Below are 19709 nucleotides of genomic sequence, written 5' to 3'. Positions count from 1 at the left end.
CTGTTATTTTATGAGGTGGTCTCTTGAAGAACAACATGCTTGAACAAGACTCTGCTCATTAGTACTTTGAAGCTATGAAAACAACAAAAGACTGCAACCTTTATATAAAAGGGAAATTGTCTGAATTTACAATGAGGGAAGAGGAATAAAGAAGATATTTCAGCATATAAAGTAGTTTCTATTTTGAGCTCCTTCAAAAGGGAAAATCTCTTGCCAATTTTTCTTTAGAAGCTAGCAACTTCTGATAGGCTTTTTAAGGGATAGTTATCAGCTAAGTAAAAGACTGCTTATGAGCAAGGCACTTTTGGACAGGGTATACATTACTACTGCACACAAATTAAATAACCTCCTCCTTCTGAAGAGGGAAGAACGGTCAGGAAAATGATACTGAGCATGTGGTTCTACAATAGCAATTACAAACTTGATGACATATGTTAACTAAACTGATTTCTAACTTGCTCTAAAGACTTGTTGATAAAAGCATGTAGCAAAGGAGGTTACAGTGTCAAACTTGAACACAACTACAAACACATCCTACATAATCCTGTGCAGGTCATGCTCAGTGGACTATTATCCTGAGTAAGGCAATGAGTACTCTCAAAATCTGTAAAAAACCCCAAAAGATGACAGATTCTTACAAACAATTTATTCAAACCATACTGCTTTATACTAACATATGTCTGTTTTCCTACTTGTCCCACTGTAGATCAATCCTGTATTTGTAAGAAAAATAGAACTTTAGCATATAAAATTGAAGTACTAATATCAAAGGCCAGACATCTTGCTTTTACCTCTGACTGTGAAAACTTCAACTAGTTACTTAGTTTCCCTGTGTCTCAGTTTAAAAGAGAACTAAGATGTCTATCTGGACATCTTAGGGGGCCTCTTCCCAAAAACCACCACAACCTTTGAAATTAAGAGACTTTAATCAGAAAAGGATAACAGTCCTTTACTACAAACAGATCAAGTCCTAACTCTGCCCTCTTGGTGCAGTTGTATTTACAGACAGCAGGAGGCGATGCTGTGTCTCAGGAGGCGGCAGCCTCCAAAGTCACTCACAGGCTCTGGCGAGGCAAAGGCAGGGGCAGGGAGAGGTGCTGGTTCTAAAAGACTCACATGGGAATGGCGGCCACAGGGACAGGCTGAAACCTTTCCTGTGGGCAGTGTAAAGTCCTTTTTCCAAAAGCGCTGGGGGGTGGGGGTTTAGCAACTCCTCTGCCATTGGCATTGCCCTCAAGGAGTCTGTAGCAAATCCAGGTAGCGGCAACTGCTCTCTCCAAAGAATGGCACAGTGCAAGCGGAGTTGGGTGGCTGAACTGGGGAGCTCCCTCCAAGTCCTTCCACCAGCCCAGCAAACAGTGGATGGCACGCTCACAGCAGCCGGAGGAGTGTGGCAAAAAAACCCAGGAAAACCCTCTCTCCCACTGCCATTAAATTGGAATGCAAAAATTATCAGCCATCCTTCTCTTAGCTAGTTCTAGGAGCAGGTAGTGGGGGCTGGGCTTCAGCTCCCAAACCTCTGTGTTGGTAAGAGAGAAAAAAGATTCCATGGAAGGTTTTGAAACTATAATACCCTGTCTCACTTTCTGGAACTGTGAAATGAAAATAGTCAAGAATTTTGGAAAGTTTCACTCCTTAATGTCTGTAAAATACCCAGAGATTCAGAGAGAAGGTACAGGGAAGTGCCATCATTAATCATCATTCTGAAATTAAGACATCACATTTGAGGTTCTGTCCATCACAGAAGAAAGCCATGAAACACCTCTCAGTACCTTAAGGACAATTACACTTGCTCATTTCAAGGGTTTGATAACAGAAATTTCCAATCAGAGTAGACAGAAAAAATTAATTCTTTCAGGAATAAGGTGCATATTAACTGTTCAGTATCCCAGGCATGTTAACTAGCATTTGCTTTGCATAGTAACTCTGCACAGCAAGGCTACCCCTCTGCCAGCAGAAATGAAGAAATACCTGTTAGCAGTGTGGAGAGTGGGGATGAGAAAGACGAAATAAAGAAAAAGCTTTGTTTCTGACATCAGATCGTGATGTAGAGACAGGTTCACACCAAAAGCTTGACATCCTTTCAGATAATGTGCAAGTTTTTCTGGGAATTATATAATGAAAATTTGACTGAAGGGTAGAGGGGAACTTTGAATAGGCAATACCTTAACTCCAGCAGAAAGTGGAGGGACAAAAGTAGCAGATAACCAGATACCATAGCTGGAAGGAAACAAATATTTGAGAAACAGATGATCAAAACAAACAGATAAATAATAAAAAAATAGGCAAGTAAAGAGCTAACTAGAGGAGGGGTGCATATATTTCATAAAGCATTTGTCCTACAACACAAAGGAACTAAAGGGGAAGAGTTGAAATTCTATTCAGGACAATATTGCCTTTCTTGACATCTCTCCTCCCCCTATGAAAATGAACACTAATAACACTTTGGAACCTGACACACTTGCACTTTCAAACAGAAAAAAACCCAACTAAATTGTTTTCAAGTGTTTGGTTTCCATTAGTTTTATTACGTACTCTGTGTACTCTCCATCCTGCCTTGCTGCTCTGGCTTCTATTGAGAAACACCAGGTTACCCAATTACAAATATTACACAAATATTACACTTGAGCATCAATACAGGTTATTAAATTAGCTGATGTAAATTTTGTCTGCTTCTGGGTCTAGACCTTAATGCAGCAAAACCTCAGAGAAGACAAGATTTGACAAGTACCTCTGTGAGCACTAGAATAAGCAAAGCTTTTATCCTACAGAATTTTGGGTTTTGGCTAACTGACATTAAGAAAGTGTGAACTTCTCTGGAAGCTTTTCCTGTGCCTCAAACATTTCTAAGGTCGTTTTCTTTATACATGAAAAAACATTTCATAAAGGTTTCAGAAATTCATCTACCTGGCAATAAGAAGGACCACAGCCCTGAATTTCAGGAGAGCAGACTTTAATGACTTCAGAGGTGTCTTTGGAAGAATCCTATGGGATATGTCTCCAGAGAGAAAAAGGGTCAAAAAAGCTCATCAATATTTAAGTATCTCCTCCTCCAAGATAAAGAAGGGTCCATTTTTCCAACAGAGGTTGCGAGATTCATGCTTAGCAGGAGCACAGAATGCAAATCACTCTCAGATCAGCTTATGAAGGAAGATACCGGACTGTACATTACCAGAATCACATCCTGCAACAAATTCAAAATGGATCAAGCTTAACTTATAAATACTACTGCCTACATTTCATAACTCATTTGCAGATCACAGGTTTTCCACAGAACGACCTTATCCCCATTTCACAAAGTAGTAGCAGCATATCAAAGCACTACTCATGCATGCAGATCACTTCTACTGATACTCATCTAGGATCCCTGCAAGTGGCACAACAGAGTATAAGCCAACAATCATTTTCATCATTTACAACAACTTTATACAGGATCAAACTGTTTTAAACTAGACTTACAGATGTTTATTGAGGTAAGGCACTTTAAAGTGATGCAAGAACTTTAACATCTAAGTGTGGCTGCAAGCTAGCTACATTAACTTAATATCACACTTTTAGTCAAACATGGACACTGAAAGGAATCAAGGCCTCAAAACAAAGTGCAAAGTAGGGACTTCCTGAGAGGTTATGAATTTCTAGGAACCAATTATCTTGCCTAACAAGAAAAGGTTTGCTGCAAGAGTTCAGTAACAGTTACAGAAACAGAAATTCAGCTCATGTCAGTCCTTTAAACACAATAGGGAAAAATGAGTTCCTCAAAAGAAACAAATGTCACCTCAGGTTTATTTTATCAGAATAACTGAATTGAAAGGTTTTGTGAGTATAATTAATAGATGAAGTGGAAGAATAGGGGGTTAGAGATTGTAGTTGTCCAAACTCACAATGAAGAAACAGGAAAAAACCCTCCAGATATAGGTCAGGTCTGCTCAACCCAACAGGAGCTGCAGACTGTAGAGTCAGAAGCACAGTATATAAATCAATTGGGTTAACTTAGGAAGGCTAGGAAATGAATTTGCAATCATGGAAACTATGAATAACAAGATCATCAGAGAGGAAAGCTGTAAGAAGCAGCTGGGATTATAAAGACACAAAAATTACTGGTTCAGAGATTTTCTGTGCAGCTGGACAACAGTATCTAAAAAGATAGTTCTCACTTCACTTACACTGATAACTCCTAGTACCAAGGCTACATCAGACAACTGCCTATGTGTAAAGGAGGGTTCTTACTCTTCTGTTCCTGCTGAACCAAAACACACATTCATTCTTCTAGTGCTCTTCCTCAGATTGCAACTACACTGCTCACACTAGCTCAACACAGAGATGCGAAAGTTTAACCCACAGAAGTGAGTGTGGACACACCTTAACAACATGCCCTGTATGTCAGCTGATCTGCTGAGCCAGATCAACTAGTCTCAGGCTGCCATCAAAACAATATAGCTCTGCCACTTCCAGGTCCCAAGAGAGTATCTTGATAGTGCTGAATCGGACCATATGGAAACAGAGACCCTGAGCTTGGATTGCCTATGCAAATATTGCATTACACAGCAGAAACATACACTTGAAGCCAGTGGCGTGGGGAGAAGTGTGTTTTATGGCTCACTGAGAAGGGATGAAGACAATCCTTTCCTCAGAACAGGCACAAAGCAGGTTGAGAGCCAACAGTGGGCTGAAAGCAGATGTGGGCTTCACACAGACACTTCTCTTACAACCTCTTTGCTCACAGTATAAGGAATCAAGAGAAAACAAGATTTTCACCTCCTTTCTTGACCTCTCTCTGTCCTTTTCAGGATTTTTGCTGCTGAAGAGTAGATCAAAAATATCATAAAACATACTAGTTAATGAAACTAAGGCTTCATAGACATTCTACTGGATGACTGTGTATGCACATGTAGCGGGCAGGTCACCTCTCAAGACATGTCACAAGTGAGAGGAGATAGACCAAGTTTATTTAATATAAGAAACATGGAACATTCAGAATCCCAGACCAGGTCACACAGCTTAGAACTGATTTTCTTCCAGGGAACTTCCCTATGATTTCAAATACTAACTATTCAGGCCCATATTGGAACCTAAAACGTCTTAATTGAAAAAATCCATTTCAGTTGGTCTGCATAAGAATGCTGTCATAGGGATGGGAAGGTTGCCAAAAGGCTGCAAAGCAAATAGTAATAATAATTACCAGTTCAATTTTGGATAATTGCTTAGTAGAATGCAACAAATGGCTTACAACAAATGAATCACCACTTACTTAAATGTTTCACTCAACTGGGACAAAAAGGACATAATTTAATTTGCCAATGATGCAACTAATGAAGAACTGTCACAAGGCACAAAATAGTCAGAAAATATTAGAAAACAAAGAGAAAAGTTTACTGGTTTTCCAAAAAAGTACATCTAGAGCATTACACCTCTGGAACATAAAACTGAAAAAAAAAATCTTCAAATTAAGAAGAGCCGGTGTATGTTCAGAGATAGTTGAAAAGGAAATGTAACACTGGGGGAAAAAACAAAACTCAAACCAGATTAGAAAAGGAGGATTTTCAGTGTACTACATTTAATTCCACAAATGGCATTGACAGAATGGTATGAACTTAATTCAGGGAGAGACTAGCTGGAGACTTCATCACTTACCCAGTTCTTCAAATGATTACTGCAATGCATTTCAGATCTATGCAATGCAGATGTTTTAACTTACAATGCCTGTAGATACACCTCAGCATCTCTAAAATGTAATCCTCCACTTATTTCTCCCCAGCTTCAGAAATCCTTTGTCCTGATACTCCAGAGTAATCAGTGGTTCCAGGCAGAGCTATGCTGATAAATCATAAACAGCAACAGCTACAGCTGTGGGCAAAGGAACTGTGAAGTGAATAAGGTTAAAAATCAATCATTTCAACCAAGGCTATTCCAGTACAGAATGACTTTCCAGAGAATGTTTTATTAAAATTCACAGCCTAATTATCTTTAGAACATACTATGAGACCTTACTGACTCATAAAAAATTTCCTACAATAATATGGTATAAAAATCTGATTTGGTTTTAATAACAAAAGGTAAAGAAAAGAAGATTCTGACATTGGCTGTGATCATCACAGTATTGTTCTATGCATCTCACCAAACAGAGATTGGCTAAACTAATAATGGAACAACATTGTAAGCAACAGCTTACAAGGGAGGGAGTGAAAAAAGACAGAGGAATTTAACATAGAGAGTTACACGTGGAAACATCAGAATGACACTAGCAAAGGAAGGGATTTTGTAATCTGAGGAAAATAATCTTGTCAGCAAAATGCATTAAAATAGCATCTTTCAAAATTCAGATAGGAGAAAAATGGACCATTTAGCTCTTCTCAATCTCCAGGTTACATGAGTTATATGGATGAGAAAATTCTTTAATTTTTGTAAGGAATTTCACCTTCCTGGCAAACTCAAGAAAAGGTAGAGATGCCACTCTTCTCATTTCATGACAGAGCCTGTGTGCTTCGCTGTGCTAAGCCTCCCTTTCCACGAGCTCCAGAGCTAGTTAGGCTTCTGTTTCCTAAGTCAAGTGTGCAGAAGCAAAGAGGTGGCCATCACACCACGTGATAAATGTGAAAGAAACACAGTAATTTTGTAAGAAGATTTTATTGCAATAAGAGCAGTAACAGTACTTTTTGTCTGAAAGGGAGTTTGCAAAAAGGATTCACAAATACAGTCCAGCATACTTTCTGCAGCAGTTCTATGTTTTGGTGATATATCTAAGGTATCAAACAACAGCTATTTTTGCTGGATGCAGTTCTAAATTGGGAGGAGGAGGAGGGTGGAGCAAAGAAAGAAAAAAGAGAAAAGCTGCTGAAAGGCACAAAGAAAGCTGAGGCTCTAGAAAAAAGTGCCAATGGTTCTGACTGAGCTTTCTGTTCGCTTCTCAATACATCAGGCCTGGAACAAGTTTCTCAGTGCAAAATTTCTCTAATTGGCTGGAAAGCATTTAAGGAAAAATCTTTTTAATTAAAAACAGAGAACCAACAAGACATGAAAGCCATGGGGGTTGGGAGAGGCATATGTTGACCTTATGAAGCTTCACAGCAGAACTCTGCAGGGGCTGGTTAAACTGAGAAAGCACAGTTTTAATTAAAACTGTCCTGAGGAACAGACAATTCAAAAGAGCGGGTCAGCTAGACTCCAAGAGGTCAATTTAAGCGTAAGCAGAGGGAAAACAAGACTTCTGGCCATTCTGCCTTCCTCTGGGAGAAATCTTTTCCTAACTCAACATTATGCTCTCAGCTTCTCAACACAAACATTAGCTGTCCTCTAACCACCTCTATGGGTGTTGCATATCACTGTATATGTTAAAGGAGGGCACAAAGGATTATAGAGAAGGGGGCTGGCATCTGGTCACTAGTGGGGTTCCACAAGGCTCCATCCTCAGCCCAGTTCTCTTCAACATCTTCATTAACGACCTGGACTCAGGATTCAAAGGAATACTCAGTAAGTTTGCTGTCAACACTAAATTGGGAGGAGCTGTCAACTCCTTCGAGGGCAGAGAAGCCCTGCAGAGAGACCTCAGCAAATTAGAGATGGGTAATCACCAACTATATGAAGTTTAACAAGGGCAAGTGCCAGATTCTGCACGTGGGACAGGGCAACCCTGATTGTGTGTATAGACTAGGGAGTAAGAAGTTAGAGAGCAGCACTGAAGAAAGGGACCTGGGGGTCCTGGTTGAGGGCAAATTGAATATAAGTCAGCAGTGCCCTGGCAGCCAGGAGGGCCAACCATGTCCTGGGGGGCATCAGGCACAGCATCACCAGCTGGTCGAGGGAGGGGATTGTCCCGCTCTGCTCTGCACTGGGGTGGCCTCACCTTGGATATTGTGTGCAGTTTTGGGTGCCACAATATAAACACAACATTAAGCTATTAGACAGTGTCCAAAGGAGGGCCATGAGTATGGTGAAGGGTCTGGAGGGGAAGCCGTGTGAGGAGCAGCTGAGGGCACTGGAGGAGACTTAAGGGAGGCCTCATTGCAGTTACAACTTCCTCATGACTTCAGGGAAGCAGAGAGGCAGGCACTGATCTCTTCTCTCTAGTGACCAGTAACAGGACCCGAGGGAATGGCCTAAAGTTGTGTCAGGGGAGGTTTAGGTTGGATATTAGAAAAGGGTTTGCACTGGAAGAGGCTCCCCAGGGCAGTGCTGACAGCACCAAGCCTGACAGAGTTCAAGAAGCATTTGGACAATACTCTCAGGCACATGGTGTGACTCTTGACGTGTCCTGTGCAGGGACAGGAGTTCGACTTGATGATCCTGATGGGTCACTTCCAACTCTGCCTATACTATGATTCTATAAGAAATTTTGTGAAGTTTTTTCACAAAGAAACCTCAGTTTCTTGACAATGGATCACATTCATCTGTTTGTCAAATATGTTTCCTTCTAGTCCTGGTATCACATTCCCAATGCATGGAATCCCAGATATGCTTATGCATACTTGAAAATAGAACTCTTCATCTTGCTAAGCCTCTAAAGCCAGTGGAAAATCCTGCAAAACATATCCAGGGTTCCACCAAACACAAAACCCCAAACCAAACAAGAAACTTCTCTACTTTTTGAAGTGTTACTATCACATTTTGTAAAGCTAGTAGTTTCATCTTGCTATTCAGTGACAAAAGGAAAAATAAACCACCAAAAATAAAGTCTCCAAACAAAGGGAGTAATACAGGGCAGTGTAACCAGAACCCATCAATTAGCAGAGATAACAGAAAAATGAAGGTGCTACCTCTCTCCACAAAGACCTACTTTATTACCAATAATTCAAAAGGATAAGGAATCAAGAGAAACAGTAAAATTAGTGCATTCAATTAGTATATACGTAGTTCATCCACAGATTGTTACATTTAAGTATTGCTTTTGTTCAGATACATTTCTCTCTTATTGGTCCTTTGAGAACTCATGGCTAGATGCATCTGCTTGGGTGAATGTCATGCACATTCCAAGTCAAGGCATGGTTATTTCAAGACTGACAGACAAAGCAGTAAATTCCCCTGCATCAAGGAGGAGCAACTAGCAACAAGATTAAGAAATCTCTTCAATTGTTTGTGAGATTTTGTCTACTTTTCTAAAATCCCAACTAAACACTCAAAAGTGGAAGGGTGGGGGGTTTAGTTTGGTTGGTTTTTTGTGAGCTAAGCTTGGAAATTTCATCATCTTACATCTTTAATATTCTCTCTTTCTTCCCTCCAGCCAGGCTACAAGTTTTGATGCAAGTTATTTATTATGTTGACCTATATCCTCACAGGGCTGGCATTTATGTAGTTTACCAGGGACACCCTCCACGGATGGAAAAAACTAAGAAAAAGCCACCACTCACACCTAAAATATGCAATTCAAATCTTGAATGAAATTTAGAAGTAAATGAGAGAGGGAAAAACAGCAGTAAAAGAACAATTAAAACCAAGAACATCCTAGAAGACATGGCAATTAGTGAATGTAATATTTTTGATAGAGGAAGACAAAATATGCCTTCATAGTTCTTCAAGGACATAAATCAGTGACAATAATGATGAACAGAGCAACTCTTGCCCAGAAACAAACACAGGAGAGAAAACTGAGTCAGAGCAGAACTTTGCAGTAGAAAACAAGAGTATATTTTCATCTTTTCTGCACATAGAAATTCCAGTGACATAAAATGGCATTTGATGAATAGCAGTCCATACACCTGACACAGGGCATAAAATGCAGAAATTCTAGTTCAGGTCTCAAAAGCAACACAGCCATGTTAACCTGAGACATATTGCTTCTGATTTCAGAAACAGCAGGTTATTTGCACCATGCTCTGTTGCACCAGTGTATGATAATCATAAACAGAATTTCTTACCGGGACTCTGTAACTCAGCTACCTCCTTGTGGTGATTTGACTCTGGCTGGACACCAGGTACCCACCAAAGGTGCTCTGTCACTCCCCCTCCTCAACTAGGCAATTGAGAAAAAATATAATTAAAGGTTCATGGGTCAAGACAAGGACAGGGAGAGATCACTCACTGATTACCGTCATACACAAAACAGACTCAGCTTAGGGAAATGAAACTGTATTTTTTACCATTGTAATCAGAGTAGGATAGTGAGAAATAAAACCAAATCTTAAGAACACCATCCACCCAGCCCTCCCTTCTTCCTTGGGCTCGACCTCACTCCTGATCTCTCTGCCTCCTTCCCACCCCCGAGCGGCACAGCGAGACCAGGAATGTATGTTCAGTTTATGTTCATCATACATTGTCTCTGCCACTCCCTCCTCCTTGCTCTCTTCCCCTGCTCCAACATGGGATCCCAGCCACAGGAGACGGTCCTCCACAAACTTCTCCAGTATGGCACCCTCCCAAGGGCTGCAGCTCTCCTCAAACTGCTCCAGTGTGTGCCCCTTCCATGGGGTGCAGTACTTCAGGAATGCAGCACTCCAGCTTGGAGCATGGAGCTCCCCATTGGAGTCACAAGTTCTACCAGCAAAGCTCCTTCAGCATAGGTTCCTCCCTCCACGGGTCCACAAGTCCCTCCAGGAGCCTGCTCCAGCATGGGTTTCCCATGCAGTCACAGTCAAGGAAAGAAATCCAGGTCTAGTTTATGCCTGAGCATGGTAATGACCATAACTCTCTCACTATGTTGCACAGGTTCAGCTTCTTAGTAAATGAGTTAGGAGTTCTCCTACAGACAAGTTTAGCAGAAAACATCCCACAGGAAATAAAAGTAAAAAAAAATAAAATCAAGGTCTAGTCCATAATTACTGTTAGAGAACCAGAGGAACTGGAGTAAGTGGATGAAAATATTGACAGCAAAAGTTCTATAAAGTGACACATTCCTGTCTCTAGTTAACATAAAAAGAAAATGTATATAAATGTATAAATATAGTCCAACATGCTGTATTTGTTTGGATTAAAAAGTGAACACTTTTAAGGCCCCAGTCAAAGCACGCTAACATCCACCTGAGCTTTAGTTCCTGCGCTCACCCTTTCTCTTCCAAGTACCTTGGTGATTACATTTTCTTACTTACATGAAACTACTGAGAGTAAAAGAGAAGGAAGATATGGAGCTAAAACTTTTCAGTTATTTTCAACAAATCCTGGTGCCTTTCATCTGGCTGAGGTAAGACGCTAGATAAATGGAGTCCAATAAACTTGCACTGAAAGTCTACAGCGAGTACTTTCCATCAGATAGTTTCTTCTCAATTTGTCAAGAAGGTTTACCACTAACAGCTACAGTTCTGGTGGATTCTTCACTATCATCTCTAACTCTCCTACAGAAATACATTCTAAGAGTCTTCACTTTATGTTTCCTGACTATGACCTGATCTCAAATCACATTTGTCTTCACTGCACACTGGTTAAATTAGTATTGTACAATTAGTCTGACATATTTAAAATATTATTTCTGAACTAAGGTAAATGATTTATAGCAATAGCTATCACTGGGAAAAAGGTGTGACAGACAGCATAGTCAGATACTTCAGTAGCTATTTATAGATTTTATCATGTTAAACTGTGATTGTTTAATTTGCAAAGATCTAAATGGCATATGTCAAGTAAGTCTTTATTCACAGTCTTGCAAAGTCTGTTCATCATAAGAAGTGTCACAAAGCCTAGCCAGAAGTTGAGGTTTTACCTATAATTAAGAGATGGTTATAGTCTTTCCTGCAAGAAGAAATGAAGCTGAATAGTCTGCAAAAACCAAAATTTATAGTAAAAAACCCCATCAACATTCATATTTGTACAGCAACTTCCAGTGTATTTGCTTGAAATACTAAATTAAAAAGTAAAACAAAACATAATTTTAGTTGCATGCAGTTACAAGAGTTTATTTTGAACTCTGGCCAGTTCTGTAATACTTAATATTCCGAGTGTCAGAACAGCTAGACATGATAGTACAGTGCTGAATAGTTATTTTGGCAGTGAAGCTTTTTCCTTGTGGGTAGGGTCAGGGAAGAGGTCACACAGCTGTCAGTGGTCCCCATTCCACAGCCATCCAGATTCTGCTCCATCATGTAGGAGCTGTGCCAGGGCTCATTCAGGTGCAGCTCAGGGGGTAGCATTCACTGCCCCACAGCCCAGCACCGCTACCACCAACCTCCTGCAGGGCTCCTCATTAAAGCACTCAGTTGCCCCAACTGCTGAACCATCTCAGCATCTCCTTCCCTCCTGCTCCATACACGATATTCTAACCACCTCTGGGTCCCACACAGCAATCCCCAGCACACAGTTTTTCCTATGCATCCCAATGCACAGGCCCATAGATGTCCTCCCTCTGATCTCTAACAGAAGTAACACGGGCAACAAGGTGCTTCTACACTATTTTATTCTGGGAGCATTTTTAACCATTCCACAGGGATCTGTGATGGTGTCTCCCTACTGACAATGTTAGAATGTTAGAACATTAGAACCCAGTGTGAAGTTGAGTATTTGTACTGCATTAATAGCCTAGCTAATGATTTTAATGTCAAGGTAACAGGCCAGCAGCAGATGCCAGAATACTTGCCTCCGTTTTTCCCCACTGTTCGGAAACACCTCCAGAAGGTCCGAAGGAAGGACGCCCTGTTATGAGGGGTGGCTTGAACAAAGCTGAACTCACGGAACAGGATATGTGTTCCTTGTCGTACGCTGTTAAAACTGTGGACATAAAGTCAAAACAAGAACATTAGAAAGCTGAACCAACAAGAATGTTCTGGAACAGCTAGAACGGTAGCAAGAAAACCACTAGCCATTACATTTTGTGAAACCAGATCTCCAAAGCTTACACCCATCTGTTCTCTAGAGAGAAGACTATTTGCAAAAACCACGCATTGGAATTCAATTATAGGAATTAGAGGTTTGTGAAAGTGAAATTTATTCTAAAGAATCCAGCAAGGGGTGTCCAAGAGTCACTTACTTGAAAACAATCCACTGGAAAATGGCTGGCCCAGAATAACTATTGTTTATCTGACCAGAAGTTGCCCTTTCTTTTAGTACTGTTTGAACTCCATTGCTATTCTCATTACAGTTTTCTGTAAAGCCACAAAAAAATCCTCTTTAACAGAAGCCTTGAGATTTCATTTCTAGGTTACTGAAATTTGACTGTATTGGCTGTATAAAACTTACTGCAGTTGTCATGAAAAGATGATTGACACATCTCTGAACAACTTTGCACTAAAGCGTTTTGAAGAGTATCTGGTCATTATGATGGAGAGTCAACTCGACATTCATCTTTTTGTATTTTTGCATACATTTCTAAAATATGAGTTGTAAGCACTTCAGGCTAACTTATTACAGCAAACATTTGTCTTACAAAGGTTTCTCTGAAGTGCAAGAAGTTCTCCTTTGGGCATGGTAAAGCTCAAGATGCAAGAACAAAAGAAATGCAAATACAAACATTATATACCAAAAGGTATAATGACAGGGTTGCCTCAAAGATAGATTTTGTGCATTCTGCTCTGCATCCTGCAAGTGGGACAAAGCTTTGAAACACTCCAGAGAGATCATTAAAAACATTCACTTGGGACAGCAGCTTAACTCTCCCACACAGGAGAGAATTAATGCCAAGATACAAGTTTACTTTCATCACAGCATATCCTCTCCATAGGTAGCATCTACACAACAGAAAAAATCTGGTGGTCAGTGAACCCTCTCAGTTTGCAATTTTAAATCACCTCTTTAAATATAAATAGTTTAAATCACTTTATCCTTCATAATACAGAAAAAGGTTCTGGACTTGAAAAAGAATGATACCAGGCAGAGTTGTGCAAAATTTTAAAAGTCACGTAACAACTGGGGCCATGTGTGTGTATGTGGAGAGAAGCCAATTTAATTTTTACAAAAGGAATTATAATTTCTCATTTTTAACATCCTGGTTCTCAAACACGTGCGGGCAAATGGAATTTTTTGTCAGGTGTTGAAAAGTAGTACAGAATACAGTTTCTAGCCCACCTACCCAGAAGGAAATGCAGCTCAAATAAAATAAGTAAATCATCTTGTGATTAAGAAACACTCACGACTCTTGAATCCTGGAATTAGGAGAATTCCTTCTGTAAATATCATGGACAAATACTCTTCTCATCCCCAACCACAGCCTGTAAGATTTTTTTCATATCTGATTTGCATTGTTTTGCTGATGATTTGACAGGCTGATGGAGAAAAGGAGAATACAAATGAAGAAGAAGAAACTTGGTGTAATAGGAGAAGGCAGTTTTCAAAAAGATAATGCATAAGGGAGACATTTTAGAAGAGAAAGAAGATGAAGGCACAATGATACAACTAAATGCACCAAATTATCCTGCTCAGAACAACTACAGAACATGTAGCTTCTGGAAGTATATCCTGGCAAAACTGTAATGGAAAGGTCCAGACATGAAGTTAACAGACTATTAATTCACAGCAGACAGCCCTACTATATTACTCCTAATTATTAATAAGTGGAAATTCAAGTCACTTGCATTTCCAGCATGGGATGGCTCTAAACCTACCAGGCAGAAGGGTATGATATCACTTGTTACTGCTTATTCAGTTAAAAGAGTGGGTGGGTATGTTGGAACATCAGTACACCTGGATGTGCTGACAACAAAGTGCCGTCAGCTAGTTAAGTAAAAGAGGATTTTGTTTAACCAAACAACAGAAATATTTTTGCCCAAAAGCTCAAGTCTGCAAGCATAGGAGCCAGAATTTTATCCCAGTTAAGATGCTACACTTCAGATACCCTAGTTTATAAATTCCTTTGTGTAAGTTGTAGTAGTTCAGCTCAAAGGAGCCAGTTTAGGATCGAGCTATTCAGCAAGGAGCCCACTAACAAGTCAACAGATCTATTCTCAGCAGGGTCAAGATCACTACACAGGACAGGAGCACTATACATTTTGAACAAACTATATATGTTGAAGTTCCTTTATCATGGCAGTCCCAAAATAACTTGGCCACCTTTCTTTAACAGCTACCCTGAGGTGAAGTTACCATTAATGTGGCAAACTTACAGGCAAACACTTCTAGCAGAAAAACAAATTATGATAACCTAAAGCCATTACAGGTATTCCAACAGCAGATAGGGAGTATGACGAACACCTTACCTCTGACTTTTATATGCATGAGAACAGATGTATTCTCCAGTTCCCTTTGAATACAAAAATGAAACAAGCTGCATTCAGAGGAATGGCTTAAGTAAGCAAGATATCAACAATAAATCAACAAACTTAACTCAAACATTCTCAGCAAGTTTAACAGCTGCTGAGATTCTTCCTGTAGGATTGCTCAGTCTTCCCTCTATCTGCTCTCCTCTCACTGAAAAATTGATACTGTTAGCACAGTAAGGTGGCCAGAGCTAATCAGCACATTCGGAGCAGAAAGACATATGAACAAACCAGAGTATCTCAACAAGTTATTACTTTGTCCTCAGTCATTCAGAAATCGGTTTGTGAAACCAGAAGCAGGAAAAATAATTTTTTACTTCTCCAGTTAACTTTTTTTCCCCTTTTAGGCACTTAGTGCAGCCACTTGCAAGAGATTCCTTCCAGAAGAAAGCTTTCAACTGCAAGTTTCCAAGCCTGCTATTGAAAACCTAGTGGTTGCTCCAGTCCTCTACATTATCAGTAAATAGAGCAGGCAAATTAGATCATTAACAAGTTACTAATGATGTGATTTTATTTGTCTCGGTGAAACCAAGACTATAAAATGAACTGAGTGTTCATTAGTTAACACCAGTTTAACACCACGGCTGAATGGGACTCTTTTGGAGGCAAACTATGGTCGGCGGCGAATAAAAATGACAAGAATGCCACACGTGCCTTAGTGGCATGGACCTTGATCCAGTCCATCCTAGAGACAGATCAGGGACCGGGGATCCAGGGGGCCCCAGGACCAGACATTTCAGGGAGTCGCGGTCGAAGCGCGCGAATGGCATCGGGACACCAGAATCCCCATTCCAACAGCACCACACCTTAGAACTTGGGGGCCATCACTAACACAGTCACCACCACTATATCCGCCTCCCCGACTGCGTGTACTGCACGGCCACAAAATGGCGATGGGGACTTAGACGACAGAACACCAAATGGTGTCTGGAGCAAAAGGGAGGAGGCGCCGAACACATACCCTCTGCTTGTGACGTCAGGAGGGGAGGGGCCATCCTCTTTCAAGGGCGGCCCCTATGACCCCCCGCATCTAGACCCGCCCTCTTACACCACAGGCGGTTCAGGCCCCTCCCATCTTCCGGTTAAAGAGGCGGCCCCTGGGGGTAGGCCCAAGCCATGGGCCTACTGGACTACTGTCCACCAATCCATTTAGCTTCTCCCCCACGGCATCATCCACCAATCCATTCAGTCCATCTTTCACAACAACACCCAACACTACGGACCTTTCTGTGGCTTGCTGCCAGCCAGCTCGTTTGTCCCGGATGGAGTGGGCTGCATTGCAGGCTAAAGATCTTAGTGAACTTCAAGCAGTTCAGGCTTTCCCGGTCTTCTTTGACGGTGCCAATCAGCCTCACTGGGAACCCTTGCCGATTCCTTTAATTAAGGACGCAAAAAAGGTAGTTGCAGAATATGGTCTCTCATCGGCATATGCTATGGGTGTTATTGGTGCTCTCCTGCAAGCATTCACCTTTACGCCCAATGATTTGAAAGATTTGGCAAGGACATTATTAAATAATATGGAAATTACTATGTTTTTAGACATGTGGTATGCCAATGTTCGGAAATATGCCCATGAAACGGCTGGTGTTACCAATAGGCCGGTTCCGAACACTATTGAAATGCTTTTTGGTACTGGGAGATGGGCATACAATGCCCAGCAGATGACAATTGATACCCAGGACTTGCTCACAACAAAAAATCTCACCTTTCAGGCATTGCAAACAATTGCAGAGGCTTCTCAGGTCACCCCCCATTCACATCTATATTCCAAGAGCCAGACGAACCCTTTATGAGGTTCGCCAAGAGACTTAAAGAAGCTATAGCTAGAGAAACAAAAGAAAAACATGTACAAGGTATCATTTTTAAACAGGTTGCTATTTCCAACGCAAACACGTTATGTCAACCCGTACTGCGGGCACTTAAAGATCCCACACCACTGGAAATGGTAAAGGCCTGTAAAGACATTACCTCCACAGATAAACTGGCTAATACCCTAGCTCAGGCCCACATTACCATGGGCAATAATTTCGGCTCTCGCATGGTGAGAAACAATAAACAATTAGCCAAAGATGTTGCAAAAGAGGTTTCTCATGCCTTAGCCGCCACTGTTCAGCCCTTCCAAGCTAAGTGTTTCAGCTGCAGACAAACTGGGCATTTTAAAACCAACTGTCCCAAAGCACAGGATGTTAAAAGCCCCGCTCCCCCCGGGCCTGTGCCCTAAATGTAAAAAAGAGAGGCATTGGGCATCGGAGAGTCGCTCACGATTTGATCGTCAGGGGCGAGCACTGACATCGGGAAACAGCTTGCGGAGCGCTCGGGGCGGCGCGACGACACAAGTTGCCCAGAATTTCAACAGCAACTCAACTCACCGACTCCTGCCGCCAATACCAGAGGGGGAGCTGCCGCAAGTGGGCCTCACTTGGGGTTGGAAGTTACCACCACAATGACTTTAAATGATAGCACTTTCCAGACTGTTTTGCTAATTGTTCCCGAGACCAAAACTTATAATGGTATTTTTCTTGTTACAGGAATGCAGAAGGCTATTGAGTTGGGTCTGGTTGTTATACCTGCCTTGGTTAGATTACTTAATGCCAATGTTGTTTCTGCTTTTATTAAGCCTACTTTTGTTGGGGTTGAATTGTGTGAGGAGGACATCGTGGCCCAACTGTTACCAATATCTGTACCATCACCCAGGGAAGAGCATGCTCTGGCGGCTTGGTCCCAGTTGGTAACGTTACAAAGACCGATGTTGACCTGTGAAGTCACTTTCCCTAATGTGGACCAAAAGGTCAAGGTTTCAGGCTTGTTGGATACCGGGGCCGATGTTACTATCATAGCAGAGAAAGATTGGCCGAAGGACTGGCCCACCTTTTTACTGTCCATCGATATCCGGGGGGTGGGGGGAATTCAAATCCCTTGTCAAAGTTCCTCCTCTCTCCTGGTTAAGGGGCCTGAGGGCCGATCGGCCTCATCATGACCTTTCCTTTTAAATACTCCAGTCACCCTGTGGGGACGAGACATCATCTCTCAGTGGGGACTTTCACTGAAAATTCCAAATTTGTGATGGGGGCCACTGGAGCACCGCAAGCTCCTCCCCTCACCTGGACAACCGACACCCCCGTCTGGGTGAATCAGTGTCCCTTAAGGGGAGAAAAATTGCGGCATTTGCACGAATTAATTGGTGAACAATTGGCGAAGAACAGGTTAGTCCCCACTGACAGCCCATGGAATTTTCCCATATTTACCATTCAAAAATCTTCTGGGAAGTGGCGACTTCTCCATGACCTGCGGGAGGCTAATAATTTGATAGAGCCAATGGGACTGTTACAGTCGGGACTTCCATCCCCGGCACTAATTCCAGAAAATTGGCCCATTGCAATTATGGATATTAAAAATTGCTTTTTTAACATTTACCTCCACCCACAAGATGCCCGCAGGTTCGCATTCGCCATCCCATCTTTGAATGCGGAGGAGCCGGCCAAGCGATTCCATTGGGCTGTCCTCGCCCAGGGTATGAAAAACAGTCCGACCATATGCCAATCAGTGGTTTCAAAAATATTAAGTCCCGTGAGATCAACGTACCCCGAGGCCATTATGTATCATTATATGGACGACATTTTGCTGGCCGCTCGCAATTCTGCAAAACTGCAAGAGGTTTATAATGAGGTCGTAAACACTCTTATGGCCTCGGGACTTGAGGTAGCACCAGAAAAAACTCAAACTATGGCACCTTGGCGTTACCTGGGATTGCTCTTGTCATCACGGGCCTTAGTTCCCCAGAAGATACAAATCATGGGTGACGTCAAAACCTTAAATCAATTACAAACTTTACTTGGTAATATTAATTGGGTGCGGTCCTATTTAGGTTTGTCTACGGATTTTTTAGCACCACTATTTAGGCTACTAAAAGGAGATCCAGACTTGTCTTCCCCCAGAGTCCTCACCCGGGAAGCGCGGGAGGTTCTGGACAAAATCAATCATTGTATTTCCTCCTGTCAGGCCAGGAGAATAAAACCTGGGCTTCCATCGGCCTTGGTTGTTTTCAGAGGACAACGACAGCCTTATGCGGTTGTGGGACAGATGGATATTACAAATAAGGATTTTGTGTTATGGGAGTGGCTTTTTCTTAGTTTCCAATTTCAAAAGACAATCACCACCCTTCCCGAAATGCTTGCTAAGGTTTGCCACAAAGGGCGCATGAGGTTTTGGGATCTCGTTGGGAAGGACCCTGATTTTCTCTATTTACCCTTGACCAAATCTCAATTGCACTATTTTGATGTTCATATCTTGGATTTTCAGACTGTCAAGGCAGATTTCACCGTGAAAGTTTTGTATCATCTACCCTCCATTCCTTTTCTATAATTTCTTTCTGTTTCGCAGCCCAGGCTTAAGTTCATGCTTTCTCATGTACCTATTCCCCACGCACGAACAGTTTTTACAGATGGGTCTGGTAAAACAGGGAAAGCTGTTGTTGTGTGGACCGATGGATCGAAATGGAAGACGGATATCCACTCTGTTTCTGGATCCTCGCAGCTGGTGGAATTATCCACAGTACTAAGAGCCTTTCATCTATTCCCACAGGAGCTCAACATAATTTCTGATTCT

General features: G+C 41.6%; 1 protein-coding gene across 5 annotated transcripts in view; it reads right to left on the bottom strand.

Moving 5' to 3' along the window:
* The window catches only part of CSTPP1 (centriolar satellite-associated tubulin polyglutamylase complex regulator 1), a 92431-nt gene that overhangs the window by 49133 nt on the left and 23589 nt on the right, over nt 1-19709 (bottom strand). For 4 of the 5 annotated variants that reach the window (XR_011698083.1, XM_071558515.1, XM_071558518.1 and 1 more), the window contains exon 3: nt 12494-12624. Coding sequence is in view for 4 of the 5 variants with exons in the window: in XM_071558515.1 (XP_071414616.1) it covers nt 12494-12624 (131 nt within the window). In the remaining variant the exon portion in view is untranslated. Of the gene's footprint in view, nt 1-12493; nt 12625-13982; nt 14115-15044; nt 15089-16327; nt 16479-16809; nt 16928-18518; nt 18561-19709 lie in introns of those variants that run through there. The other variant, XM_071558517.1, reaches the window with a different exon arrangement.

This window comes from Pithys albifrons, chromosome 6, assembly GCF_047495875.1.
Source record: "Pithys albifrons albifrons isolate INPA30051 chromosome 6, PitAlb_v1, whole genome shotgun sequence".
Taxonomy (NCBI): domain Eukaryota; kingdom Metazoa; phylum Chordata; class Aves; order Passeriformes; family Thamnophilidae; genus Pithys; species Pithys albifrons.
Note: the sequence above shows the minus strand (reverse complement) of the source record. Positions and strands in the feature narration are given on the sequence as shown.